The sequence below is a fragment of the Balaenoptera musculus genome, chromosome 4, assembly GCF_009873245.2.
Source record: "Balaenoptera musculus isolate JJ_BM4_2016_0621 chromosome 4, mBalMus1.pri.v3, whole genome shotgun sequence".
Lineage (NCBI taxonomy): Eukaryota > Metazoa > Chordata > Mammalia > Artiodactyla > Balaenopteridae > Balaenoptera > Balaenoptera musculus.
In genome coordinates this window covers 85916198-85942117 of record NC_045788.1, presented here as the reverse complement: position 1 = coordinate 85942117, position 25920 = coordinate 85916198, and the positions used below count along the sequence as shown (strand labels likewise).

Below are 25920 nucleotides of genomic sequence, written 5' to 3'. Positions count from 1 at the left end.
TTTTAAATTTTCCTTTGGATTCTCCATTAAAAATTTATTTTTGCATCCAAGAAGTATTATGTAATCTTTGTAACTTCATTATGATTGTGTATTTCCTTCATTTAATTCATTGAGTCACTTTTCTGGGGAAAAATATTACAAGAGACTTAATGGAAAATCCAATGAATAATGATGCTATTAATATCAATAAAAGGCAGTTTCTTCCTGTTAAAGTTTAACTTTCATATTGACCCAGAATTCTTATTAAGGGAAATTTCTCAAAACATATTTTTGTTCATTTACTGAAAGAAGTCCATTAACATTGAATTCAAATTTACATTGAAACAGGGAAAACAACTTTCTTTAGAAAATGTGATTCAAAGACACAAAATGAATTCCAGAAGTCTCAAATAATGAAGACTAATAGAGGGCTGAAGAAGAGAAGAGGGTAGATTTTCTTCAAACAAATCCTGTACTCCCTTCCTCTGGCTCTTATTCCTAACACCCTTACCACAAGCCATGCCAGACCCTGCAGTTCCCTAGTTTCCTTCTCCATCTTCCTTTTGCTCTCCCTACCCCATCTGCACTAAAAAAAAAAAAAAAAAAAAAAAAAATGACTGAGAAAGGCCTGAGTAGATGCCCTCTGAAGTGGGAGGATCTCTTCTCTAAGGAAGAGGAGGTTTCAGAACACGGGCAGTACAAGGTTATAAGAAAGACAAGTAAAAATTCCTGCAGAACAGGGCCAGGGCAGAGGAGAGCTCTGGGAGCTAAGCATAGGATGCTAATACTGATGCTCAGAGGGACCAGCTACCTCAGAGACAAAGCTCAGAAGATGCCCTGGGGCTAAAGGAATTGATGTTGAAGGAAGCAGCAGAGCTAGCAAGAATGGTAACTTACCTTCACTTATAAGTTTACATTTTATTTGATATTTTGTAATACATACATAAATTTTTGCATTTGAAATGTATTATATATTTAGCTTTGTGGGTTTTTAAAATTTTATGAGTTCTGATCTCATTTTAAAATAAAACTCTTGGATGTGGAAATAGTGAAACAAATCCTTAAATACCAGCATTGTAATTTTTCTCTAGTACTGTGCTCACTTATTCAACACGTCTAAAACTGAAGTGATACTTGACCTCCAAGCACTTCTTCTCCATCAGAATCCACAGTAAAAGGAATCTCCATTCCTTCCTAGGCATTCAAACCCTGGGTATTATCACTGATGCCTCCTTCTCACTCAGTCTCCAAATCCAACTTGCTACCAAGTCTCAAACTTTCTACCTGTTAAATATTTCTGGAATCCACCTCCAACTCTGCATTTTCTGCTGGCGATGTTCTTGCTCACCTAGATGACTTCCAGAGGCTTAAGATTTGTCTCCCTCCACCCCTTCTTTTCTCCCCAGTTAATTACCCATACACGAGCTAGTGATTTTCTGAAACCCATCTCAGGCTTTACATTATCCTTAGAATAGAATCCTCACATGAGGTGTACATTTTTGCTAGTCAGTTAACTGGTCAGTCAGACTCCATTCCCTATCCGTCCCTGAAACATAACTCCAATTTTTATGTGTTTTTGAGGAAGGTGAGCCCACCCATAATCTAAGTTGTCTTAAAGGGTGGGCCTTTGTTGGTTTCATCCAATCAGCACGTAACATTTGTCTGGTTCAGGAAACATATACCAACTTGAGAAAAAGAGACTGCAGGAGATGTTTATTGGATTCTTAGGGAAAAGCAGCATTCTACTCTTCCAAGAGAGAATTGGGTGAGATTTCTTTTTTGTTTTTTAATCTTTACCTGATGTGAATAAAGAAACACAGAACCTCTAGGAAAACTGGCAGCTATCATATGCACAAAATGGAACCATAGTTACATTAACACTGTAAGACATCTACAGAAAGCAGAGAGGGGGACAGGTAATAAATTAGTTCCTTTTGTCCATATTTGAGTTGCTGGATATACCCTTGTCTGAAGCTCAGTTTACCACTAGAATTTTCTATTATGAGAGCCAGTAATTTTTTTCTTTTTTTATGACCTAAGCCCATGTGAATTTCTTTCTGGCCTCTCCCAGCCTCTTTAGTCTCATCCTACCCCACTAAATGAAACTCTCTGGGCCACATGGCCTTCTTTCAGCAGCTTGACCACACTGAGGGTTTATCAAAGAGTTTCCTATGTATTGTTCCTTCTGCCTGAAACATTCTTTACCCGTGTGCCATTACCAATGTATTGCCTCTCAGCTCCAAATTCACCTTGTTGCCTGATCTGTAAAAATAGACCTGGGCCCTTTAAATATTTTCCTTTTGGCAGCTGACATGATGTTAAGCCTTATCAGTTGAGGGCACTGGAGAGATACTGTAGGAACAAGGAGTTTCCTTCCCTTTCCAGTGTCTCATTTGCCAGGATCCTGGAGAGCATGATTTCTTCTTCAGTGCTTGGACCATATAGTTTTCTTCAGTGCGAGATGCCTGCATGGCACAGCTTTCTCCAGCATTTGGCCATACGTTTTCTTTAATTCTTGACTAGAGCAGTGGCTCAGATAGTGTGGGCCTGTTCCCTAGCTCAGGTCATTGTTTTCTGTACCCTCAGCCCCATGTGTGCACATGCTGGCCCTGAGCCGCCCTAGCCTGAGCTGCACATGGGAGTGCACTGGGTTCATATAAAGGAATCCTCTCCATTCCAATGGTACCCTCAACTCCCACTGTGTGCCCCACTCTATCTTCATGTCTGCCTACCAGCATGCCTGTCTGTTCCCTGCCCAGAGATTGTGAACCAGCTCTCGCCCAGGCCATCTGGCAATCTTCTCCACCCTCCAGTGTTCTACAACCACATCTCTTTCAACCACCTCTTTCAATGAAAGCTGAACCTTCCTTGCAAATTTGTCCTTCCTTAGGTGTGCTACCCAGCCCTCACGTACCTTTTAGAGTTCTCTTTCCATGTACATAGTGAATCTCCTATCTTAGCTTGATAATTTTTATATTAAACTTCCCCTGTTTAAATTACTGTCACCTGATGGGACTCAAGACGATGCACCCCCTTTTCCTATGGCCGCTCATATTCCTGATCTCATTTTCTCTAGCAAACTTCCCTTAACCTCCAGACTTAAGTTAGATCCTCATATTAATTAGCTCTCATTGCATACCAGAGATTTTTTTTTTTTGGTTTATAATGCTTACAAACGTAATTAATGTTTGTGTGGTTATTTGCTTAATATCTTAATTCCTATCCTGGAAAGGATATGAAGAAAGGGGAAATGTCTTTCTTGGATTCCTAACATCTAACACAATGCCTAATACAACATAGCAGACTTTCAGAATACTGATTTTTTTTTACTGTATATTATGTATATATGTGAATTTTATGAAAAGCCCAAAGTAGCTATGAATGGGATAAACAGGGAGTATGAATTTAGGCAGGTGTCACTCTCTTAACCAAGTTCACTCTGGTAGGGCTAACAACATTTGGAGTGTTCAATAAATAGTTTATTAACTGATGGCAAAGAAAGTATGTTTCCTCCGACATTTGGACAGCACTCCCTTGTACCATGAAAGGAAAAAGCTTCAGAAAGTCATTTATATTCTATCAACCTCCTCAGACTAATGACTAAAGAGGGCCCCTTCTTTCCTGTCAGAATCTTGGTAGAGTGGAACATAGCCAGCATATGTGGACCCTTAGAGTTCAGAGTGAACAAGTTCAAGATGCATAATTTTATCTGATCACTAGCTGACCCCCCAGGCATTGCTATTCAGAATGTTAACGATTGTCAGATTAAATAAATTCTGTTGTTGCTTAGTCAGGAGATAGTTCTCTTAAGATGCAGCACAGTGATGGATTAATACCGGAAAGCTGAAGCATCTGCTTTTATGATTTTTATTTTTGGCTCGTACTGGAAGCCAGGGTTTTCTTTATTTGTTAATGGCCTTTTAATATGAATGGTCTTTCCAGATCAGCAGTTTATGGGCATCTTTCCAAACATCAATTTGATGTTTCCTGAAGAATGACTGCTTCTTTCTGTGAAGCCCCCAAAGTAACTTTTGTATGTACTACAGAGACTATATTGTATATCAGAACATCTATAATGGGCATTTGTTGGTCTTGCTACCAAAGTCAAGACTCCCATCCTGTGGGCACAGGATCCTGATTTGGTTTTGGGGAGTCACCCTTCTCCAAGCTTCTGTCCATATGTGTAGAGTGAAGTTGACCTTACACCTGGCTCTGGGGATGCCCTTGTGGCCAAATCCTAATTCAGACAATGCATTTGTGCACCACAGTTTGGTCTGGTTACAGTTTGATTCACGAATGTGCATAGGGTCTAAGTCTGGACAGCCAATCACTGAGATGCCATTCTGAGGTTTCTCTCTGAGCTTCCTGAGACCAGGACTTTCTTTCCTGCTGCACTTGGAGTTCTAGAGCTGCTGCAGACAGAGCCTGACTGAGGGTTGATCCAAAATAGAGGTGAGCAGAACCAAAAGATGGACTAAAATATCCAGATTCTGATAGTTTTAATATAATCTTCTCATCAAGATTCTCCAAAGATGAACTATTCTAGACTTTTCAATTATGTGGGCTTATAAATTCACTTACTGATGAATCAATTCACGGTGTTAAACACACCTTTTAATCTTGGCGAAAATCCATCCACTTGTTTTCCAATGTAAATTGATGAGCTTGAATAGATGAGAGGCAGAAAATAAGTTTTGGTCACATAGATTGGAAAAAATAAATAGTGATCAAGCACTGAGATAAGATATGCTTTTATCAGTCATTTGTTTAGTACTTAAAATACGTTTTGCAAAATTCAAGAGATGGTAGAGGTGTCAAAATATAGGCTGTCCATAAAGTCGGCAAACAGGTGCATATAATAGATTGATAGTTGATATTACAACACAATAGTGTAATTATGGATAACTTTATTTGACGTAAACCCCTCTTAAAATCTACTTTTGTGTTTTAAGACTAATTAATAGACCATAATACTGAGTAATACATGTGTCTAAGTTCTTTCATGATGCTGTAACAAAAATACTATAGTCTGGGTGGCTTAAACAACATTTATTTCTCACAGTTCTGAAGGCTGGAGTCCAAGTTCAAGGCACCTTCAGATTCGGTGTCTGGCTTCCTGTTTCAAACACAGCTGTCTTCTTGTTGCGTCTTCATATGTTTTTATGTGGTGGAAGGGGTAAGGGAGTTCTCTGGGGTCTCTTTTCTTGTTGTAGTTACTTTACAATGTGCTGTTAGTTTCAGGTGTACAGCAAAGTGATTCAGTTTTATATATATATATATATAAATTTTCAGATTCTTTTCAATTATAAGTTATTACAAGATATTAACATAGTTCCCTGTGTTATATTGTAGGTCCTTGTTGTTGATCTATTTTATGTATAGTAGTGTGTACTTGTTAATCCCAAACTCCTAATTTATATCCCCACCCACCCACCCCCACCCTGCTATCCCCTTTGGTAAGCATAAGTTTATTTTATATGTCTGTTGAGTCTTTTTCTGGTTGTTTTTTTTTTTTTAACACCTTTATTGGAGCATAATTGCTTTACAGTGGTGTGTTAGTTTCTGCTTTATAACAAATTGAATCAGCTACACATATACATATATCCTAATATCTCCTCCATCTTGCGTCTCCCTCCTTCCCACCCTCCCTATCCCACCCCTCTAGGTGGTCACAAGCACCGAGCTGATCTCCCTGTGCTATGCGGCTGCTTCCCACTAGCTATCTATTTTACATTTGGTAGTGTATATAAGTCCATGCCACTCTCTCACTTCGCCCCAGCTTACCCTTCCCCCTCCCTGTGTCCTCGAGTCCATTCTCTACCACTGTGTCTTTATTCCTGTCCTGCTCCTAGGTTCTTCAGAACTATTTTTTTTTCTTTTCAGATTCCATATATATGTGCTACCATATGGTATTTGTTTCTCTCTTTCTGACATACTTCATTCTGTATGACAAGCTCTAGGTCCATCCACCTCACTACAAATAACTCAATTTCGTTTCTTTTTATGGCTGAGTAATATTCCATTGTATATGTGTGCCACCTCTTCTTTATCCATTCATCTGTCGATGGACACTTAGGTTGCTTCCACGTCCTGGTTATTGTAAATAGAGCTGCAATGAACATTGTGGTACATGACTCTTTTTGAATCATGGTCTTTTCAGGGTATATGCTCAGTAGTGGGATTGCTGGGTCGTAAAGTAGTTCTATTTTTAGTTTTTTGAGGAACCTCCATACTGTTCTCCATAGTGGCTGTATCAATTTACATTCCCACCAACAGTGCAAGAGGGTTCCCTTTTCTCCACACCCTCTCCAGCATTTATTGTTTGTAGATTATTTAATGATGGCCATTCTGACTGGTGTGAGGTGATACCTCATTGTAGTTTTGATATGAATTTCTCTAATGATTAGTGATGTTGAGCATTCTTTCATGTGTTTGTTGGCGATCTGCATATCTTCTTAGGAAAAGTGTCTATTTAGGTCTTCTGCCCATTTTGGATTGGGTTGTTTGTTTTTTTGATATTGAGTTGCATGAGCTGCTTGTAAATTTTGGAGATTAATCCTTTGTCAGTTGCTTCATTTGTAAATACTTTCTCCCATTCTTAGGGTTGTCTTTTTGTCTTGTTTATGGTTTCCTTTGCTGTGCAAAAGCTTTTAAGTTTCATTAGGTCCCATTTGTTTATTTTTTTTTAAATTCCATTTCTCTGAATGTGGGTCAAAAAGGATCTTGCTGTGATTTATGTCATAGAGTGTTCTGCCTATGTTTTCCTCTAGGAGTTTATAGTGTCTTGTCTTACATTTAGGTCTTTAATCAATTTTGAGTTTATTTTTGTGTATGGTGTTAGGGAGTGTTCTAATTTCATTCTTTTACATGAAGCTGTCCAGTTTTCCCAGCACCACTTATTGAAAAGGCTGTCTTTTCTCCATTGTATATTCTTGCCTCCTGTATCAAAAATAAGGTGACCATATGTGTGTGAGTTTATCTCTTGGCTTTCTATCCTGTTCCATTGATCTATATTTCTGTTTTTGTGCCAGTACCATACTGTCTTGATTACTGTAGCTTTGTAGTACAGTCTGAAGTCAGGGAGCCTGATTCCTCCAGCTCCGTTTTTCTTTCTCAAGATTGCTTTGGCTGTTCGGGGTCTTTTGTGTTTCCATACAAATTGTGAAATTTTTTGTTCTAGTTCTGTGAAAAATGCCATTAGGAGTTTGATAGGGATTGCATTGAATCTGTAGATTGTTTTGGGTAGTATAGTCATTTTCACAATGTTGAGTCTTCCAATCCAAGAACATGGTATATCACTCCATCTGTTTGTATCATCTTTAATTTCTTTCATCAGTGTCCTATAGTTTTCTGCATACAGGTCTTTTGTCTCTTTAGGTAGGTTTATTCCTAGGTATTTTATTCTTTGTGTTGCAATGGTAAATGGGAGTGTTTCCTTAATTTCTTTTTCAGATTTTTCATCATTAATGTATAGGAATGCAAGAGATTTCGGTGCATTAATTTTGTATCCTGCTACTTTACCAAATTCATTCATTAGCTCTAGTAGTTTTCTGGTGGCATCTTTAGGATTCTCTATGTAGAGTATCATGTCATCTGCAAACAATGACAGCTTTACTTTTTCTTTTCTGATTGTGATTCCTTTTATTTCTTTCTCTTCTCTGATTACTGTGGCTAAAAATTCCAGAACTATGTTGAATAATAGTGGTGAGAGTGGACAATCTGCATTTGTTTTAACAGATACATCAAACATACCAGGTTACTTTCCCTTCCTGTTGTATCAGAAAGCTTCGTTTGTTCCCCTGGAATTCAAAACGAGAAATAAGAAATCAAAAGGGGTAAAAAACAGTACAAAACAAAATTCTTCCTCAATTCCCTATAAGTTAGGGTCATTTAAGAATAGAGGTTCTGGAATCAGATTGCTATCTGCAGTCTGAGGATTGAAATCTAAGGATTGAAATTCAGTCCTTAGAGCAGAGGTGGGAAAGCCCCCCACCCATGCTCACCCACTTGCATGCCATCGACAGCATCATTATTAATTTGGGCTTGTTTATTTGCTGTGTCTAGCATGGCACACACACATCTGTTTGTGAGAATTCATGCTGCCCATTTTGTTCATTGGTTCTTCACTTCTCACTCCAGAAAGGCATATCCAAGAGGAAGGGGCAGGACCTAGCACATCACTTTAAAAAGCCTGGGAATCATTGTTCTGGGGACATTCTATACTTAATGCCACACACACTGCTGTCCTGCCACCTACATAGTCAGGATCTCCTACTGCCTAGTTCACTTCAGATGGGGTAAATCAAAAGACTTACCCCTGACTTTTTTTCTGAAGCTCCAGCTGCCAGAAGAAAGGTGGCAAAAACTGGAGGGGGACCATGGAAAGAGCCTTGGAGTTGCAGATGTGGACTTGGAGTTACAGAGGAGTCCCTCATTATCCTGAGAAGGTTCTGGTTTCTGGAAGTCCTCACCACAGAACAGCAGAAGCACTTTTGCTCAGACAAAGCTTTCTCTCATGGCAGAAATAAGGATTGCTCTGTCCAGCTTAGTCTCTATAGCTACACTGTGGCTGCTGCTGTTGTGGGGAAAGGGATTAGACGAGATGGCAGAGGGGAAAGAGGAAAGAGAGAGAGGACTGAGTTGGTTTTGACCCGAGCTAGACCAGAAGTCGCCATACATCTCTCTCTTACTGTCTTTCAGTGTTTGCTAGTGACATTGAGTGAATTCTTACAAAAACAGAATTGTTTTCAAAATATCACACCTCTCCCATCAGAGCCAAACCCACATTTTTGAAATGCATTATTATTGGGTGGGGATACAGTTCAAGCATGTGCTTATGATGGCAACAGTAAGCACAGACATATGAATTTCCTCTGGGGACACTGGGTCTTCATTTAGACAGGGGTGTGGATGACTGGCATGATGTGATGTGGCTGTAAAACACAGGATGAGACAAACTAACTCAAATCAGACATGCTGATCCGAGAAATTATTTCAACTTCCCTTTCAACACCCTTAAAAGTTAGAAGAGTTCCTCCTAAGATTGACACAAGTAAAATGAATAAGTCCCAACAATGTGCCTTCCTCACCACAATCCTGACTGCAGCACTGTGCTGTGCTGAGCATGCCTCATCATGACTAGAGGAGACCTGAATTAATCCACTTGGCTTTCTGGTGGAAAGATGAGTTGTCCCCTAAGAAATCATTGTCCACAGTTTATAGCAGAATAGTGTGTAAAAAGCCAACAGAAACCAACTAAAAACCTATCAGCCCTCATAACTGAACCCCAAATGTGTGACACAGAGCAGCAGAGAGAAGATGGAACTCACCTCAGTGCCGTCTAAGGCAGCACAATAGGTGGAAACAGGTAATGAATAGAGGTAAAGCCCCCAAAGGAAGCAAACTATAAAGGATCCATTGTTGGTCCACCATCTCTTCCTTGGAGGGTGGTCCTGAGGCATTCCTTGTATCTGGAATGTTAGTCAGTACTAAAGATGGTTAAGAAATATGAGATACATTAGGTAACACCCTCTGAATTGTCAGAACTTGAATGGAGTTCCAGCTGATGCCTCTATTTCCCTTTCAAGAGGCTTCTCCCAAGAACCCCAGGACTCAGTACTCTCACCCACCTCTTGCTTTATTGCTGAGCATATGTGAATGACTCCAGGTTATAATTTATCTTTTGAAAAGTTTTTTATTCTGCTAGGGTTAATCCCCTGGAAAACAATATCCATAACAACTTTTGGAAAGCATTTTACCACACCCTTTCATTACATTGTCTTATTTAATTTTCATATTCACCACTTAAGAAAAGTAAGGAATATTTTTTATCCAGTCACTTGCCTTGAGAAGAGCAATTGTCCCAAGACTTGCCCAAGGTCTCATAGCTAGTAAATGGCAGTTGAGACTCAAGCCAACATGCTTCTGAAACTAAATTGAAGTTCATTTAACACAGTGCCTTTTTGTTGTCTCATAACCCTAATATCTCCAAATACTTTTATTATCTTCAGATACCTTTGGTATCTCTAGATATGCTTCTCTGGGCATACAGCTGGTTCCCATTACTATTGACCAGTGTTAATGTGTATTAAGGCCCTTTTTGTTCACGATAGGTTGCAACTTACTAGTGGGTCGTGGAACAATTTAACAGATAAAAAATAACTTCAAAAAATGAAACATAACAAAATAGAAAATATCAGAATTCATCGCATATCTTTCGATTTTGTACTTGTGTTAATATTTTTTATGTAGGAAAGCTTTATTTCTAGATATATTAACATAGTTACATATTCCTTCCCCATATACTTGGTTTTGGGGTAAATGTGGTCACGGGCTACTGGATCTGGGCATGAAATGGTTTGGTAATTGAGCGGTAACAAATGCTATATTGTTCATCCGGCAGCTATTGTTTAGGTTGGGCAAGCAGCCAAATCATTACCAAGAGTGGCAAACTCGGCTGTCTGGGGGAGGGGAATGGATAGGAATAGGGACTAAGATTCCGACAACAGATAACCTAATACAGACAAATCCACTCAATTAAGAAGATGCAACTTGTAATACTTTCCAACCACTTAACAATCTAGTTTCCTTAATTTTATTTGGCAAGTTTGATACTTACTTATAAGAGGGTGTTCTGAATTATTTTGAGTCCATTTTGAGATAGAAAGACAAGATAAAGAATTGAAATTGATTGTGAAAACAATGAGGGTTATACTCAGGTGTGTCCAAAATCAGAGCTAGTCTCTGAGAAGACTCCTGCATTTACATACTAACAGATAATCCAATAATCCAGCTCAAAGGCAGTTTGCAAAATTTGTAGATCATCACCTCAAGATCATGGACACAAAGTAAACCCCTGGGTTTATTTTGAATCTCAAACAAAGACTGTATAAATACAACACAATCTTCCTCTCTCTGCTTTGACTCCCTCTTTCCCACTCCTTAAGTATAAGGACACAATTCAGCCTATATGACACCCTTTGGCACTTGAATAACAAGATGAACATTCATCAGGTGTCCCAAGTGAGTATAGAAGGCCACGAGGAAAGACTTTTGATGACATGGTGGGAACTATTTGTGAAATAAAGATTGTGCTTCTCCATGAAAAGATGCTCAACATCATTAATTATTAGAGAGATGCAAATCAAAACTACAATGAGGTATCACCTCACACCAGTTAGAATGGACATCATCAGAAAATCTACAAACAACAAATGCTGGAGAGAGTGTGGAGAAAAGGGAACCCTCTTGCATTGTTGGTGGGAATGTAAATTGATACAGCCACTATGGAGAACAGTTTGGAGGTTCCTTATAAAACTAAAAATAGAATTACCATATGACCCAGCAATCCCACTACTGGGCATATACCCAGAGAAAACCATAATTCAAAAAGACACATACACCCCAATGTTCATTGCAGCACTATTTACAGTAGCCAGGTCATGGAAGCAACCTAAATGCCCATTGATAGACAAATGGATAAAGAAGATGTGGTACATATATGCAATGGAATATTACTCAGCCATAAAAAAGAACGAAATTGGGTCACTTGTTGAGACATGGATGGATCTAGAGACTGTCATACAGAGTGAAGTAAGTCAGAAAGAGAAAAACAAATATTGTATATTAATGCATATATGTGGAACCTAGAAAAATGGTACAGATGAACCTGTTTGCAGGGCAGAAATTGAGACACAGGTGTAGAGAACAAACGTATGGACACCAAACGTATGGAAAGCGGTGGGGGGTGGGGGTGGGGGTGTGACAAATTGGACGATTGGGATTGACATGTATACACTAATGTGTATAAAATTGATGACTAATAAGAACCTGCTGTATAAAAAAATAAATAAAATAAAATTCAAAAATTCAAAAAAAAAAAAGAATGGATAAACAACAAGGTCTTACTGTATAGCACAGGGAACTATATTCAATATCTTGTGATATACCATAATGGAAAAGAATACGAAAAAAATAATGTATATATAGGTATAACTGAATCACCTTGCTGTATACCTGAAACTAACACAACTATACATGAATAAAATAAATTTTTCTTAAAAGTAAAAAAATAAATAAATAAATAAAGATTGTGCTTCTCACCCTGCTCACTCATACACCCCCACTTTCCTGCTAAGATGGCTTTGTGAAGCGCCTAATCAGGAATTGTCCAAAGGAAGATTGGGGAGGACAGAGTTGCAGACCAGTGTGTGTTTCAGTGGCTGTTCTATTGACTTTCCCTCCGGGACTTTGCTCTGCAAAGTGCTTTTCTTCCTTCTCAGAGATAATTGCTTCCCCAACAGCATCCAAACCCCCACTCTGTCACAACCACGTTTACACATGGACCAATTCTTAACTTGAATATAAAAAGCAAAGCAGAGTCAGATATAAAAACAGGAAAATTCCCAGTACCTCCTAAGAAAGATATTTCAAGGGGAAAAAATGAAAGATTTTCTATCATACCTCCAAAATTTATTTACTAAAAGCATGGTTCTGAAATATAATTTCAGAGTATATATTTTTTTAAATAAATAAATTTATTTATTTATTTAATTTTGGTTGCATTGGGTCTTCATGGTTGTGCGTGGGCTTTCTCTATTTATGGCAAGCAGGGGCTACTCTTCATTGCAGTGCGCGGGCTTCTCATTGCGGTGGCTTCTCTTGTTGCAGAACACAGGCTCTAGGCATGCAGGCTTCAGTAGTTGTGGCTCATGGGCTCAGTAGTTGTGGCTTGCGGGCTCTAGAGCACAGGCTCAGTAGTTGTGGCACACGGGCTTAGTTGCTCTGTGGCATGTGGGATCTTCCCGGTCCAGGGCTCGAACCCATGTCCCCTGCATTGGCAGGTGGATTCTTAACCACTGTGCCACCAGGGAAGTCCTCAGAGTATATTTTTCTCCTCACCTCATACTCAGTTCATTGAGTACTCCCTGGTACATAAAGAAAATAATTTTTCTTTGACACTCTTCCCGTTATGTTTGTTTTCATCACTCCACAAAAGGAAAATCCACACCCAATTCAAAGACGATTTCTAAGTAATTCATTTGACTATTGTGAAGGAAGCAAGGATGATCCAAAGAAATATGACACAGTTCCTCCTTGCCAGTATATCATAACCCTTCATGAAATAAAAGACATTTCCCCACATATCTACAGTACAAAGAAATCTGTGATAAATGAGAGGCAAAAACCTTAAATGGCATAAAATTACTAGAAAATAGAAATCACTTCCTCTAGTGTAAACATAAAAGGCTTCATAAAGAATTAGGAAATGAGCTGGGCTTGACAGAAGAGGTAGAATTTTGATAGGTGGAGGCAGATTGGTGTGAGTCCAATAGTGTAAGCACTGGGAATGTTCTTCACGGGACTCAATAAAAGAGTGGCTTTATGAAATAAGTTTATTAGGCAAATTAAGTATATTAGGAAGATTTTTGGCTGAAATGAACCAAAAGTGGGAAAACTTTAAAGACAAGGAGTTCATAAAACTAATTGGAATTTTAGAAGGAAGATAGTGAACGTCTGAGATGATCATGAAGCTCCAGGAGGGAACCAATCACAGAGTGGAAGGCTGTTGACAGACAAGAGTAGAAGATCAAAGCAAAGTCCTGATGAATTCCTAATAGGCTCAGAAGCATTAATCATCAATGTGATAAGAAAGGGGGTGATAAGAAGGTGGGAGAGTAGAAAATTAGAAGAGTAGAAATCTTCAGAGAGAACTTAAAAGGCCCTTCATGTCTCCTACACTGCTCTTAGACTTCCCCCTCACTACTTCATCCTTCACACTCTTTGTTCCAGTCATTCCCTAGAGGCATTGGGTTTAGGATGGAATACTGCCTCCCTTCCCTCTGAAGTTAGGCCCCCTTCTCCCCAAGGGAGACAGATTGTAGATCCCAATTTCATCTCTGACTTGAGTTAACACTTATCCTTCCCAAACTATTCCAAAACATTGCAGAAGAAGGAAAGCTTCTGGACTCATTTTACAAGGCCAGTAATATCCTGATATCAAAACCAGACAAGAATACTACAAGAAAAGAATATTTTAGGGCAATATTCCTAATGAACATAGATGCAAAAATCATGGTGTATGATCCTGTTACAAAAACAGACAAAGATAACAGAAAAAAAGGGAAAATTACAGCCAATATCAATGATAAACATAGATGGAAAAATCTTCACAAATATATTAGCAAACCAAATCCAACAATACATTAAAAGAATCATACACCATGATCAAGTGGGATTTTTCCCATGGATGCAAGGATGGTTCAATATCTGCAAATCAGTCAGCATGATATACCACATTAACAAATTGAAGAATAAAAACCATGTGATCATCTCAACAGATTCAGAAAAAGCTTTTGACAAAATTCAACATCCATTTCTAATAGAAATGCTCTATAAAGTAGGTACAAAGTAGGTATGGAGGGAACGTACCTCAGCATCATAAAGGCCACATATAAGAAGTCCACAGCTAACAACATATTCAATGGTGAAAAGCTGAAAGCATTTCTTCTAAGGTCAGGAAAAAGACAAGGATACCCACTCTCTTCATTTTTATTCAACATAGTATTGGAAGTCCTAGCCACAGAAATCAGACAAGAAAAAGAAATAAAAGGAATCAAATTGGAAAGAAGTAAAACTGTCGCTGTTTGCAGATGATATGATACTATACATAGAATTTTTCTATATTCCCTCACCTCCCTTCCTCTTGCTCCATCAATCCAAAACACTTGAACCTGTCTTGGCAAGAATTGACTCTGGTAAGAAGTGCAGCAGCTTTCCTGCCCTGAATTTTATTTTATTTTATTTTTTTAACATCTTTATTGGAGTATAATTGCTTTACAATGGTGTGTTAGTTTCTGCTTTATAACAAAGTGAATCAGTTATACATATACATATATCCCCATGTCTCTTCCCTCTTGCGTCTCCCTCCCTCTCACCCTCCCTAATCCATCCCTCTAGGTGGTCACAAAGCACGGAGCTGATCTCCCTGAGCTATGTGGCTGCTTCCCACTACCTATCTATTTTACTTTTGGTAGTGTATATACGTCCATGCCACTCTCTCACTTTGTCCCAGCTTCCCCTTCCCCTTCCCCGTATCCTCAAGTCTATTCTCTAGTAGGTCTGCATCTTTATTCCCATCTTGCCCCTAGGTTCTTCATGACCATTTTTTTTTTTTAGATTCCATATATATGTGTTAGCATACTGCATTTGTTTTTCTCTTTCTGACTTACTTCACTCTGTATGACAGTCTCTAGGCCCATCCACCTCACTACAAATAACTCAGTTTCATTCCTTTTTATGGCTGAGTAATATTCCATTGTATATATGTGCAACATCTACTTTATCCATCCATCCGATGATGGACATCTGTTGATGGACACTTCGGTTGCTTCCATGTCCTGGCTATTATAAATAGAGCTGCAATGAACATTTTGGTACATGACTCTTTTTGAATTATGGTTTTCTCAGGGTATATGCCCAGTAGTGGGATTGCTGGGTCGTATGGTAGTTCTATTTTTAGTTTTTTAAGGAACGTCCATACTGTTCTCCATAGTGGCTGTATCAATTTACATTCCCACCAACAGTGCAAGAGAGTTCCCTTTTCTCCACACCCTCTCCAGCATTTATTGTTTCTAGATTTTTTGATGATGGCCATTCTGACCGGTGTGAGATGATATCACATTGTAGTTTTGATTTGCATTTCTCTAATGATTAATGATGTTGAGCATTCTTTCATGTGTCTGTTGGCAATCTGTATATCGTCTTTGCAGAAATCTCTATTTAGGTCTTCTGCCCATTTGTGGATTGGGTTGTTTGTTTTTTTAACGTTGAGCTGCATGAGCTACTTGAAAATTTTGGAGATTAATCCTTTGTCAGTTGCTTCATTTGCAAATATTTTCTCCCATTCTGAGGGTTGTCTTTTTGCCTTGTTTATGATTTCCTTGGCTGTGCAAAAGATTTTAAGTTTCATTAGGTCGCATTTGTTTATTTTTGTTTTTATTTCCATTTCTCTAGGAGGTGGGTCAAAAAGGATCTTGCTGTGATTTATGTCATAGAGTCTTCTGACTATATTTTCCTCTAAGAGTTTGATGGTGTCTGGCCTTACATTTAGGTCTTTAATCCATTTAGAGTTTATTTTTGTGTATGGAGTTAGGGAGTGTTCTCATTTCATTCCTTTACATGTAGCTGTCCATTTTTCCCAGCACCACTTATTGAAGAGGCTGTCTTTTCTGCACTGTATATTCTTGCATCCTTTATCAAAGATAAAGTGACCATATGTACGTGGGTTTATCTCTGGGCATTCTATCCTGTTCCACTGATCTATATTTCTGTTTCTGTGCCAGTACCATACTGTCTTGATTACTGTAGCTTTGTAGTATAGTCTGAAGTCAGGGAGTCTGATTCCTCCAGCTCCGTTTTTCTTTCTCAAGATTGCTTTGACTATTCGGGGTCTTTTGTGTTTCCATACAAATTGTGAAATTTTTTGTTCTAGTTCTGTGAAAAATGCCAGTGGTAGTTTGATAGGGATTGCATTGAATCTGTAGATTGCTTTGGGTAGTATAGTTATTTTCACAATGTTTATTCTTCCAATCCAAGAACATGGTATATCTCTCCATCTATTTGTATCATCTTTAATTTCTTTCATCAGTGTCTTATAATTTTCTGCATACAGGTCTTTTGTCTCCTTAGGTAGGTTTATTCCTAGATATTTTATTCTTTTGGTTGCAATGGTAAATGCGAGTGTTTTCTTAATTTCACTTTCAGATTTTTCATCATTAGTGTATAGGAATGCAAGAGATTTCTGTGCACTAATTTTGTATCCTGCTACTTTACCAAATTCATTGATTAGCTCTAGTAGTTTTCTGGTAGCATGTTTAGGATTCTCTATGTATAATATCATGTCATCTGCAAATAGTGACAGCTTTATTTCTTCTTTTCCAATTTGGATTCCTTTCATTTCTTTTTCTCCTCTGATTGCTGTGGCTAAAACTTCCAAAACTATGTTGAATAATAGTGGTGAGAGTGGGCAACCTTGTCTTGTTCCTGATCTTAGTGGAAATGGTTTCAGTTTTTCACCATTGAGGACAATGTTGGCAGTGGGTTTGTCATATATGGCCTTTATTATGTTGAGGAAACTTCCCTCTATGCCTACTTTCTGGAGGGTTTTTATCATAAATTGGTGTTGAATTTTGTCAAAAGCTTTTTCTGCATCTATTGAGATGATCATATGGTTTTTCTCCTTCAATTTGTTAATATGGTGTATCACGTTGATTGATTTGCATATATTGAAGAATCCTTGCATTCCTGGGATAAACCCCACTTGATCATAGTGTATGATCCTTTTAATGTGCTGTTAGATTCTGTTGGCTAGTATTTTTTGAGGATTTTTGCATCTATGTTCATCAGTGATATTGGCCTGTAGTTTTCTTTCTTTGTGATATCTTTGTCTGGTTTTGGTATCAGAGTGATGGTGGCCTCCTAGAATGAGTTTGGGAGTGTTCCTCCCTCTGCTATATTTTGGAAGAGTTTGAGAAGGATAGGTGTGAGCTCTTCTCTAAATGTTTGATAGAATTCGCCTGTGAAGCCATCTGGCCCTGGGCTTTCGTTTGTTGGAAGGTTTTTAATCACAGTTTCAATTTCAGTGCTTGTGATTGGTCTGTTCATATTTTCTATTTCTTCCTGGTTCAGTCTTGGAAGGTTGTGCATTTCTAAGAATTTGTCCATTTCTTCCAGGTTGTCCATTTTATTGGCATACAGTTGCTTGTAGTAATCTCTCATGATCCTTTGTATTTCTGCAGTGTCAGTTGTTACTTCTCCCTTTTCATTTCTAACCCTGTTGATTTGAGTCTGCTCCCTATTTTTCTTGATGAGCCTGGCTAATGGTTTATCAATTTTGTTTATCTTCTCAAAGAACAAGCTTTTAGTTTTATTGATCTTTGCTATCATTTCCTTCATTTCTTTTTCATTTATTCTTGATCTGATCTTTTTTTTTTTTTAATTTTATTTATTTATTTTATTTCTGGCTGTGTTGGGTCCTCGTTTCTGTGCGAGGGCCTTCTCCAGTTGCGGCAAGCGGGGGCCACTCTTCATCGCGGTGCGCGGGCCTCTCACTATCGCGGCCTTTCTTGTTGCGGAGCACAGGCTCCAGACGCGCAGGCTCAGTAATTGTGGCTCACGGGCCCAGCTGCTCTGCGGCACGCGGGATCCTCCCAGACCAGGGCCCGAACCCGTGTCCCCTGCATTAGCAGGCAGACTCTCAACCACTGCGCCACCAGGGAAGCCCCTTGATCTGATCTTTATGATTCCTTTCCTTCTGCTAACTTTGGGGGTTTTTTGTTCTTTCTCTAATTGCTTTTGATGTAAGGTTAGGTTGTTTATTTGAGATGTTTCTTGTTTCTTAAGGTAGGATTGTATTGCTATAAACTTCCCTCTTAGAACTGCTTTTGTTGCATCCCATAGGTTTTGGCTCATCATGTTTTCATTGTCATTTGTTTCTAGGTATTTTTTGATTTCCTCTTTGATGTCTTCAGTGATCTCTTGGTTATTAAGTAGTGTGTTGTTTAGCTTCCATGTGTTTGCATTTCTTACAGATTGTTTCCTGTAATTGATATCTAGTCTAATAGCGTTGTGGTTGGAAAAGATACTTGATACAATTTCAATTTTCTTAAATTTAGCAAAGCTTGATTTGTGACCCAAGATATGATCTATCCTGGAGAATGTTCCATGAGCACTTGAGAAGAATGTGTATTCTGTTGTTTTTGGATGGAATGTCCTATAAATATCAATTAAGTCCATCTTGTTTAATGTATCATTTAAAGCTTGTGTTTCCTTATTTATTTTCATTTTGGATGATCTGTCCATTGGTGAAAGTGGGGTGTTAAAGTTCCCTACTATGATTGTGTTACTGTCGATTTCCCCTTTTATAGCTGTTAGTATTTGCCTTATGTATTGAGGTGCTCCTATGTTGGGTGCCTAAATAGTTACAATTGTTATATCTTCTTCTTGGATTGATCCCTTGATCATTATGTTGTGTCCTTCTGTCTCTTGTAATAGTCTTTGTTTTAAAGTCTATTTTGCCTGATATGAGAATTGCTACGCCAGCTTTCTTTTGATTTCCATCTGCATGGAATATCTTTCTCCAGCCCCTCACTTTCATTCTGTATGTGTCCCTAGGTCTGAAGTGGGTCTGTTGTAGACAGCATATATACGGGTCTTGTTTTTGTATCCTTTCAGCCAATCCTTGTCTTTTGGTTGGAGCATTTAATCCATTTACATTTAAGGTAATTATTGATATGTATGTTCCTATTACCATTTTCTTAATTGTTTTGGGTTTATTATTGTAGGTCTTTTCCTTCTCTTGTGTTTCCTGCCTAGAGAAGTTCCTTTAGCATTTGTTGTAAAGCTGGTTTGGTAGTGCTGAATTCTCTTAGCTTTTGCTTGTCTGTAAAGGTTTTAATTTCTCCGTCAAATCTGAACGAGACCCTTGCTGGGTAGTGTAATCTTGGTTGTAGGTTTTTCTCCTTCATCACTTTAAATATGTCCGCCACTCCCTTCTGGCTTGCAGAGTTTCTGCTGAAAGTTCAGCTGTTAACCTTATGGGGATTCCCTTATGTGTTATTTGTTGTTTTTCCCTTGCTGCTTTTAATATTTGTTCTTTGTAATTAATTTTTGATAATTTGGTTAATATGTGTCTTGGCATGTTTCTCCTTGGATTTATCCCATATGGGACTCTCTGTGCTTCCTGGACTTGATTAACTATTTCCTTTCCCATATTAGGGAAGTTTTCAATTATAATCTCTTCAAATATTTTCTCAGTCCCTTTCTTTTTCTCTTCTTCTTCTGGGACCCCTATAATTCTAATGTTGGTGATGTAATTTGGTCACTGAGACTGTCCTCAGTTCTTTTCATTCTTTTTTCTTTACTCTGCTCTGCAGTAGTTATTTCCACTATTTTATCTTCCAGATCACTTATCTGTTCTTCTGCCTCAGTTATTCTCCTATTGATTCCTTCTAGAGAATTTTTAATTTCATTTATTATGTTGTTCATCATTGTTTGTTTGCTCTTTAGTTCTTCTAGGTCCTTGTTAAACGTTTCTTGTATTTTCTCTATTCTATTCCAAGACTTTGGATCATCTTTACTATCATTATTCTGAATTCTTTTTCAGGTAGGTTGCCTATTTCCTCTCCATTTGTTAGGTCTGGTGGGTTTTTACCTTGCTCCTTCATCTGCTGTGTGTTTTTCTCCTATGTTGCTTAACTTACTGTGTTTGGGGTCTCCTTTTCGCAGGCTGCAGGTTCGTAGTTCCCATTGTTTTTAGTGTCTGTCCCCAGTGGCTGAGGTTGGTTCAGTGGTTTGTGTAGGCTTCCTGGTGGAGGGGACTAGTACCTGTGTTCTAGTGGATGAGGCTGGATCTTCTCTTTTTGGTGGGCAGGTCCATGTCTGGTGTTGTGTTTTGGGGTGTCTGTGGCCTTGTTATGATTTTAGGCAGCCTCTGTGCTAATGGGTGTGGTTGTGTTCCTGTCTTGCTAGTTGTTTGGCATAGGGTGTCCAGCACTGTAGCTTGCTGGTCGTTTAGTGGAGCTTGGTCTTGGCGTTGAGATGGAGATCTCTGGGAGATTTCACCGTTTGATATTATGTGGAGCTGGGAGGTCTCTTGTGGACCAGTGTCCTGAAGTTGGCTCTCCCACCTCAGAGGCACAGCCCTGACACCTGGCTGGAGCACCAAGAGCCTGTCCTCCACATGGCTCAGAATAAAAGGGAGGAAAAGAAAGAAAGAAAGAAAGATGAAGATAAAATAAAATAAAGTAAAATAAAATAAAGTTATTAAAATAAAAATAATTATTAAGAAAAAAATTTTTTAAGTAATAAGAAAACAAAACAAACAAACAAAAAAAACCGGACAGACAGAACCCTAGGACAAAGCAAAGCTATACAGACAAAATCACACACAGAAGCATACACATACACACTCACAAAAGGAGAAAAAGGGAAAAATATATATATATCTTTGCTCCCAAAGTCCACCTCCTCAATTTGGGATGATTCGTTGTCTATTCAGGTATTCCACAGATGCAGGTACATCAAGTTGATTGTGGAGATTTAATCCGCTGCTCCTGAAGCTGCTGGGAGAAATTTCCCTTTCTCTTTGTTCGCACAGCTCCCGGGGTTCAGCTTTGGATTTGGACCCGCCTCTGCGTGTAGGTCGCCTGAGGGCGTCTGTTCTTCGCTCAGACAGGACGGGGTTAAAGGAGCAGCTGCTTCGGGGGCTCTGGCTCACTCAGGCCGGGGGGAGGGAGGGGTAAAGGTGCGGGGCGAGCCTGTGGTGGCAGAGGCCAGTGTGACGTTGCACCAGCCCGAGGCGCACCATGCGTTCTCCCTGGGAAGTTGTCCCTGGATCACGGGACCCTGGCAGTGGCGGGCTGCATAGGCTCCCGGGAGGGGCGGTGTGGATAGTGACCTGTGCTCGCACACAGGCTTCTTGGTGGCGGCAGCAGCAGCCTTAGCGTCTCATGCCCGTCTCTGGGGTCCGCGCTGATAGCCGCGGCTCGTGCCTGTCTCTGGAACTCCTTTAAGCTGAGCTCTTAATCCCCTCTCCTCGCGCACCAGCAAACAAAGAGGCAAGAAAACGCCTCTTACCTCTTCGGCAGCTCCAGACTTTTTCCCGGACTCCCTCCCGGCTAGCTGTGACGTGCTAACCCCTTCAGGCTGTGTTCACGCCGCCAACCCCCAGTCCTCTCCCTGCGATCCGACCGAAGCCCGAGCCTCAGCTCCCAGCCCCGCCCGCCCCGGCGGGGGAGCACAGAAGCCTCTCGGGCTGGTGAGTGCTGCTCGGCACCGAGCCTCTGTGAGGGAATCTCTCCGCTTTGCCCTCCGCACCCCTGTGGCTGCGCTCTCCTCCGTGGCTCCGAAGCTTCCCCCCTCTGCCACCCGCAGTCTCCGCCCGCGAAGGGCCCTCCTAGTGTGTGGAAACCTTTCCTCCTTCACAGCTCCCTCCCACTGGTGCAGGTCCCGTCCCTATTCTTTTGTCTCTGTTTTTTCTTTTTTCTTTTGCCCTACCCAGGTATGTGGGGAGTTTCTTGCCTTTTGGGAGGTCTGAGGTCTTCTGCCAGCGTGCAGTAGGTGTTCTGTAGGAGTTGTTCCACATGTAGATATATTTCTGGTGTATTTGTGGGGAGGAAGTTGATCTCCACGTCTTACTCTTCCGCCATCTTGAAGCTCTCTCCTCAGATATATGATTTACAAATATTTTTTCACATTCTGTGAGTTGTCTCTTCACTCTCTTGATAGTGTCTTTTGGGGGGGGGCATCTTTTTTCTTTTTTTCCAACACACACACACACTGTATTTTATTTTTAAAAGAGATAAATAAACTGACACCAAGCATTGTAAATGTATGACCACAACAAAAGCAACAATGATTGCAATTACTAAACACAAAACACACTCATACTATGTCATAATATTGACATTCAGTCCAGTAATCCTCCACTGTAACAGCTCCTTTACTTTGCAGTGAAAATTGATTTGTATATTTTTTGCCTCTGAGTCCTTGTGGGATTTTTTTTTATTCAAACAGAAAGTCACAAAAATTATAATCATCCTCATCAGTTCACTCAGTCCCATGTAATTAATTTTTTTTCATCTTGATCTTTTGTTAGCACTTTTATGAATTCATCAGTTTTCCATTAGAGTTCTGAAAATGCTTCTTCATTCAGTTCAGCAGTATAGTCAGTTACCAGAAACCTGTACTTGTCAGAGTCTTTTCCATGAATTCCTTGACGATGAAACCCTTTTACAGGAACATTTTTGCAAAAGCATCAGAGTACACCCAGAACTGTCTGTAAATGACAAAAGACTTAAAAATGACCGCAGTTAAAGATTTGATGAAAGTTCATAATAATGCAATTGACTCGATAGTGTCTTTTGATGCACAAAAGTTTTTAATTTTTATGAAGTACAATTCATCTATTTATTCCTTTGTTGCTTATGTTTTTGAAATTGTACCAAAAAACTATTAACAAATCCAAGATCATGAAGATTTACTTCTATGTACTCTTCTAAGGAAACATAGCATTATAGTTTTATATAAACAAAGATTTTATTTTAGTTTTTATATTTAAATATCTGATCTATTTTAACTTGTTTTTTGTATATTGTGTGAGGTAGAGTTCCAAATTCATTCTTTTGCATGTGGATATCCAATTGTCCCAGCATCATTTATTGAAGAAAGTATACTTTTCCCATTGAATGGTCTTGGCACTCTTGTTAAAAATCAATTTACCAAATATGTATGGATTTATTCTGGACTCTTAGTTCTCTTCCATTGATGTATATATCCATTTTTACATGAGTCCCACACTCTTAGTTACTGTAGTTTTGTAGTAAGCTTTGAAATAGAGAAACAGGAGTTCTCCGATTTTGTTCTTCTTTTTCAAGGTTTTTGGGGTTTTTTTTGGCTATTTAGGGTTTATTGTAATTCTAAATGAATTTTAGGATCAGCTTTTTCATTTATGCAATATATATATTATATACATATTATATATGTATTATATATAGTTTTGATTTTTATGGGTATTGTATTGAATCTGTAGATCATTTGGGGAATATTACAATCTTAACAATATTAAATCTTAGAATCCATAATAATGGGATATTTTCCCATTTATTTATGTCTTCTTTCATTTCTTTCAGCCATATTTTGTTCAGAGTACAAGTCTTGTGCCTCCTAGGTTAAATTTATTGCTAAGTATTTTATTCTTGATACTATTACAAGTGAAATTGTTTTCTTAATTTCCTTTTCAGGTTGTTCATTGTTAGTATACAGCATACCACTGATTTTTGTGTTGATCATACAACTTTGTTGAATTCATTTATTGGATCTAGTAGTTTGTGTGGGTTTTTGAGGATTTTTTATATTTAAAATCATTTCATCTGTGAACAGAGATAGTTTCACTTCTTCCTTTCCAAGCTAGATGCCTTTTATTTCTTTTTCTTGCCTAATTGCTCAGGCTAGAACCTCCAGTTCAATGTTGAATAGAAGTGGCAAAAGCAGACATCTTTGTCTTATTCCTGTCCTTAGGGGGAAAGCTTTCAATTTTTCACCACTGAGTATGATATTAGCTGTGGGATTTTCATAAACCAACTATTTTTTACTCTCCTCTACTTTTCTCTATTTGTTTTCCATGTTTTGTTCAGCATAGTTTTGCCCAACATAACTCAACCTGTCCTTGCTCTGTTGTTTGAGTCTATTAAGGGCCTCTGAGGAGGGACTGGGGAGGCAGCTAAAGCTATGAATATTCTCAAAACTCATCAAGGAGTCAGGTTACTTGTGTGCTGTTTGCCCTCTATGCAAACTGTGAACTATTAACAAGAGTATAATTGAGCAACACAAACATAAATTCAAGGATTTATTATCAATAAAAGTCAAGGACTGATAAATGAAAGAAAAAATTCAAAGGACAAAAAATAAAAAGCTGTCTACTACTATTGGTATTCACTTTGTAATTTTTTCCATATTTCAGTGGTCAAATTTTGGGCTTATCAAATAAATTATATACCCCCTAAAGGCAAGAACAATAACTTTTATTATATTTTTCTCTACTCTTTTCTGCCTCACTCCAAAACACAAACACATGTATGTGACCACACACCACAAACTGTGAGATGTGGCAGCCTTTTGATGTCTTACATGAGTTCAATGTCTAACATAATCACTTGAGAATCTGAGTCTTCCTTTTCTTGAAACAGATGAGAAAAGCATTAGATAGTCTTGATGTCTAGAACTCACCTGTCACATTAATGGTAACTGAGTGGCTTTCAATGAGTCCAGGCGAAGAGTTCACAGAACAGCGGTATGACCCATTGTCACTAGCAAGCACTTGATTAAAATGCAGAATGAAACCTGAAATACTCTTCCTTTCTTCCCAACCCATGAAGCCCTGAAGTCTGTCCCCAAGATGTAAACAGTGTTTCCTTTGGCCTTGCACCAGGTCACAGTAGGTCTATTAGAACAATATTTCACAGGGCATTCCAGTTCAAATGGGTCTCCTGATGACACAACATATATGGAATATCTCTTAAAATTGTATGTCACATGATTCATCCCCTGGAAGATAAAAACAAAATTAAAAACAATTCTGTTCTGGAAGGATCAGATATTTGCCACTTCAACAATTTCTGTCAAAGATTTCTCAAGCATGATTCTATAATTTTCCCAGATAACATTTTACAGTATATTAATCCTTACTAGCAGAGTGTCTGCTAGTGACATATAGTAGATACATAATAAATATTTGTTGAAAAAAATTAAATAATTTCTTCAATTGTTCAATAATTTCCTCAATTTCCAAAATTTTACCATTTTTATTATAAAATTAGATTTTACTTTAATTTATTTTATTTTATTATCATATAGCTACTCCAATAGTAGCAAATAATAGTGACTTCTTGTCACTTACTTATTATATTCCAGGGGCTGTTCAAAACACATTACATATATTAATCATTTAATCCTCACAACAAAAATAATATATTATTATGAACCCTGTTTTATGGATATGGAAACTGAGGTAATAAAGAACTTGCCTAAAGTTATATGCTAATAATTAAGAGAATCAAGATTTAAACTCATACTAGAGTCCATTAGTCTATAATTCATTATCCATTACTTTGCTGTTGTTTCTTGAGCAAAATCACATTTTCTATTACTAGCTCTGGTATATTTCAATAAATAGGAGAGAGGAATTTTTGTAGACAACTATTTCCCTATGATAGTTGGCATTAGGATTTTTTTTTTACTTGTTTTTCAAAGGCTTTAATGATGCCTTGCAATTTTTCCATGACTTTTTCTATGTAGAAGACATGCAACTCAAGAAAACTTTCTGAAGAGAGGATGTTCTGAGATAACCTGAATTTTTTATGCTTTCCCAAGTGGGATGAAGAG

At 38.5% G+C, this 25920-nt stretch overlaps 1 protein-coding gene across 1 annotated transcript in view; it reads right to left on the bottom strand.

The window, feature by feature from the left end:
• BTLA (B and T lymphocyte associated) overlaps window positions 1-25920 on the bottom strand; it is a 51898-nt gene that overhangs the window by 12480 nt on the left and 13498 nt on the right. Inside the window, 5 exon segments of the mRNA XM_036849683.1 lie at window positions 7732-7778; window positions 9309-9449; window positions 24766-24945; window positions 24948-25060; window positions 25062-25083. Of these exon segments, the coding sequence (XP_036705578.1) occupies window positions 7732-7778; window positions 9309-9449; window positions 24766-24945; window positions 24948-25060; window positions 25062-25083 (503 nt within the window).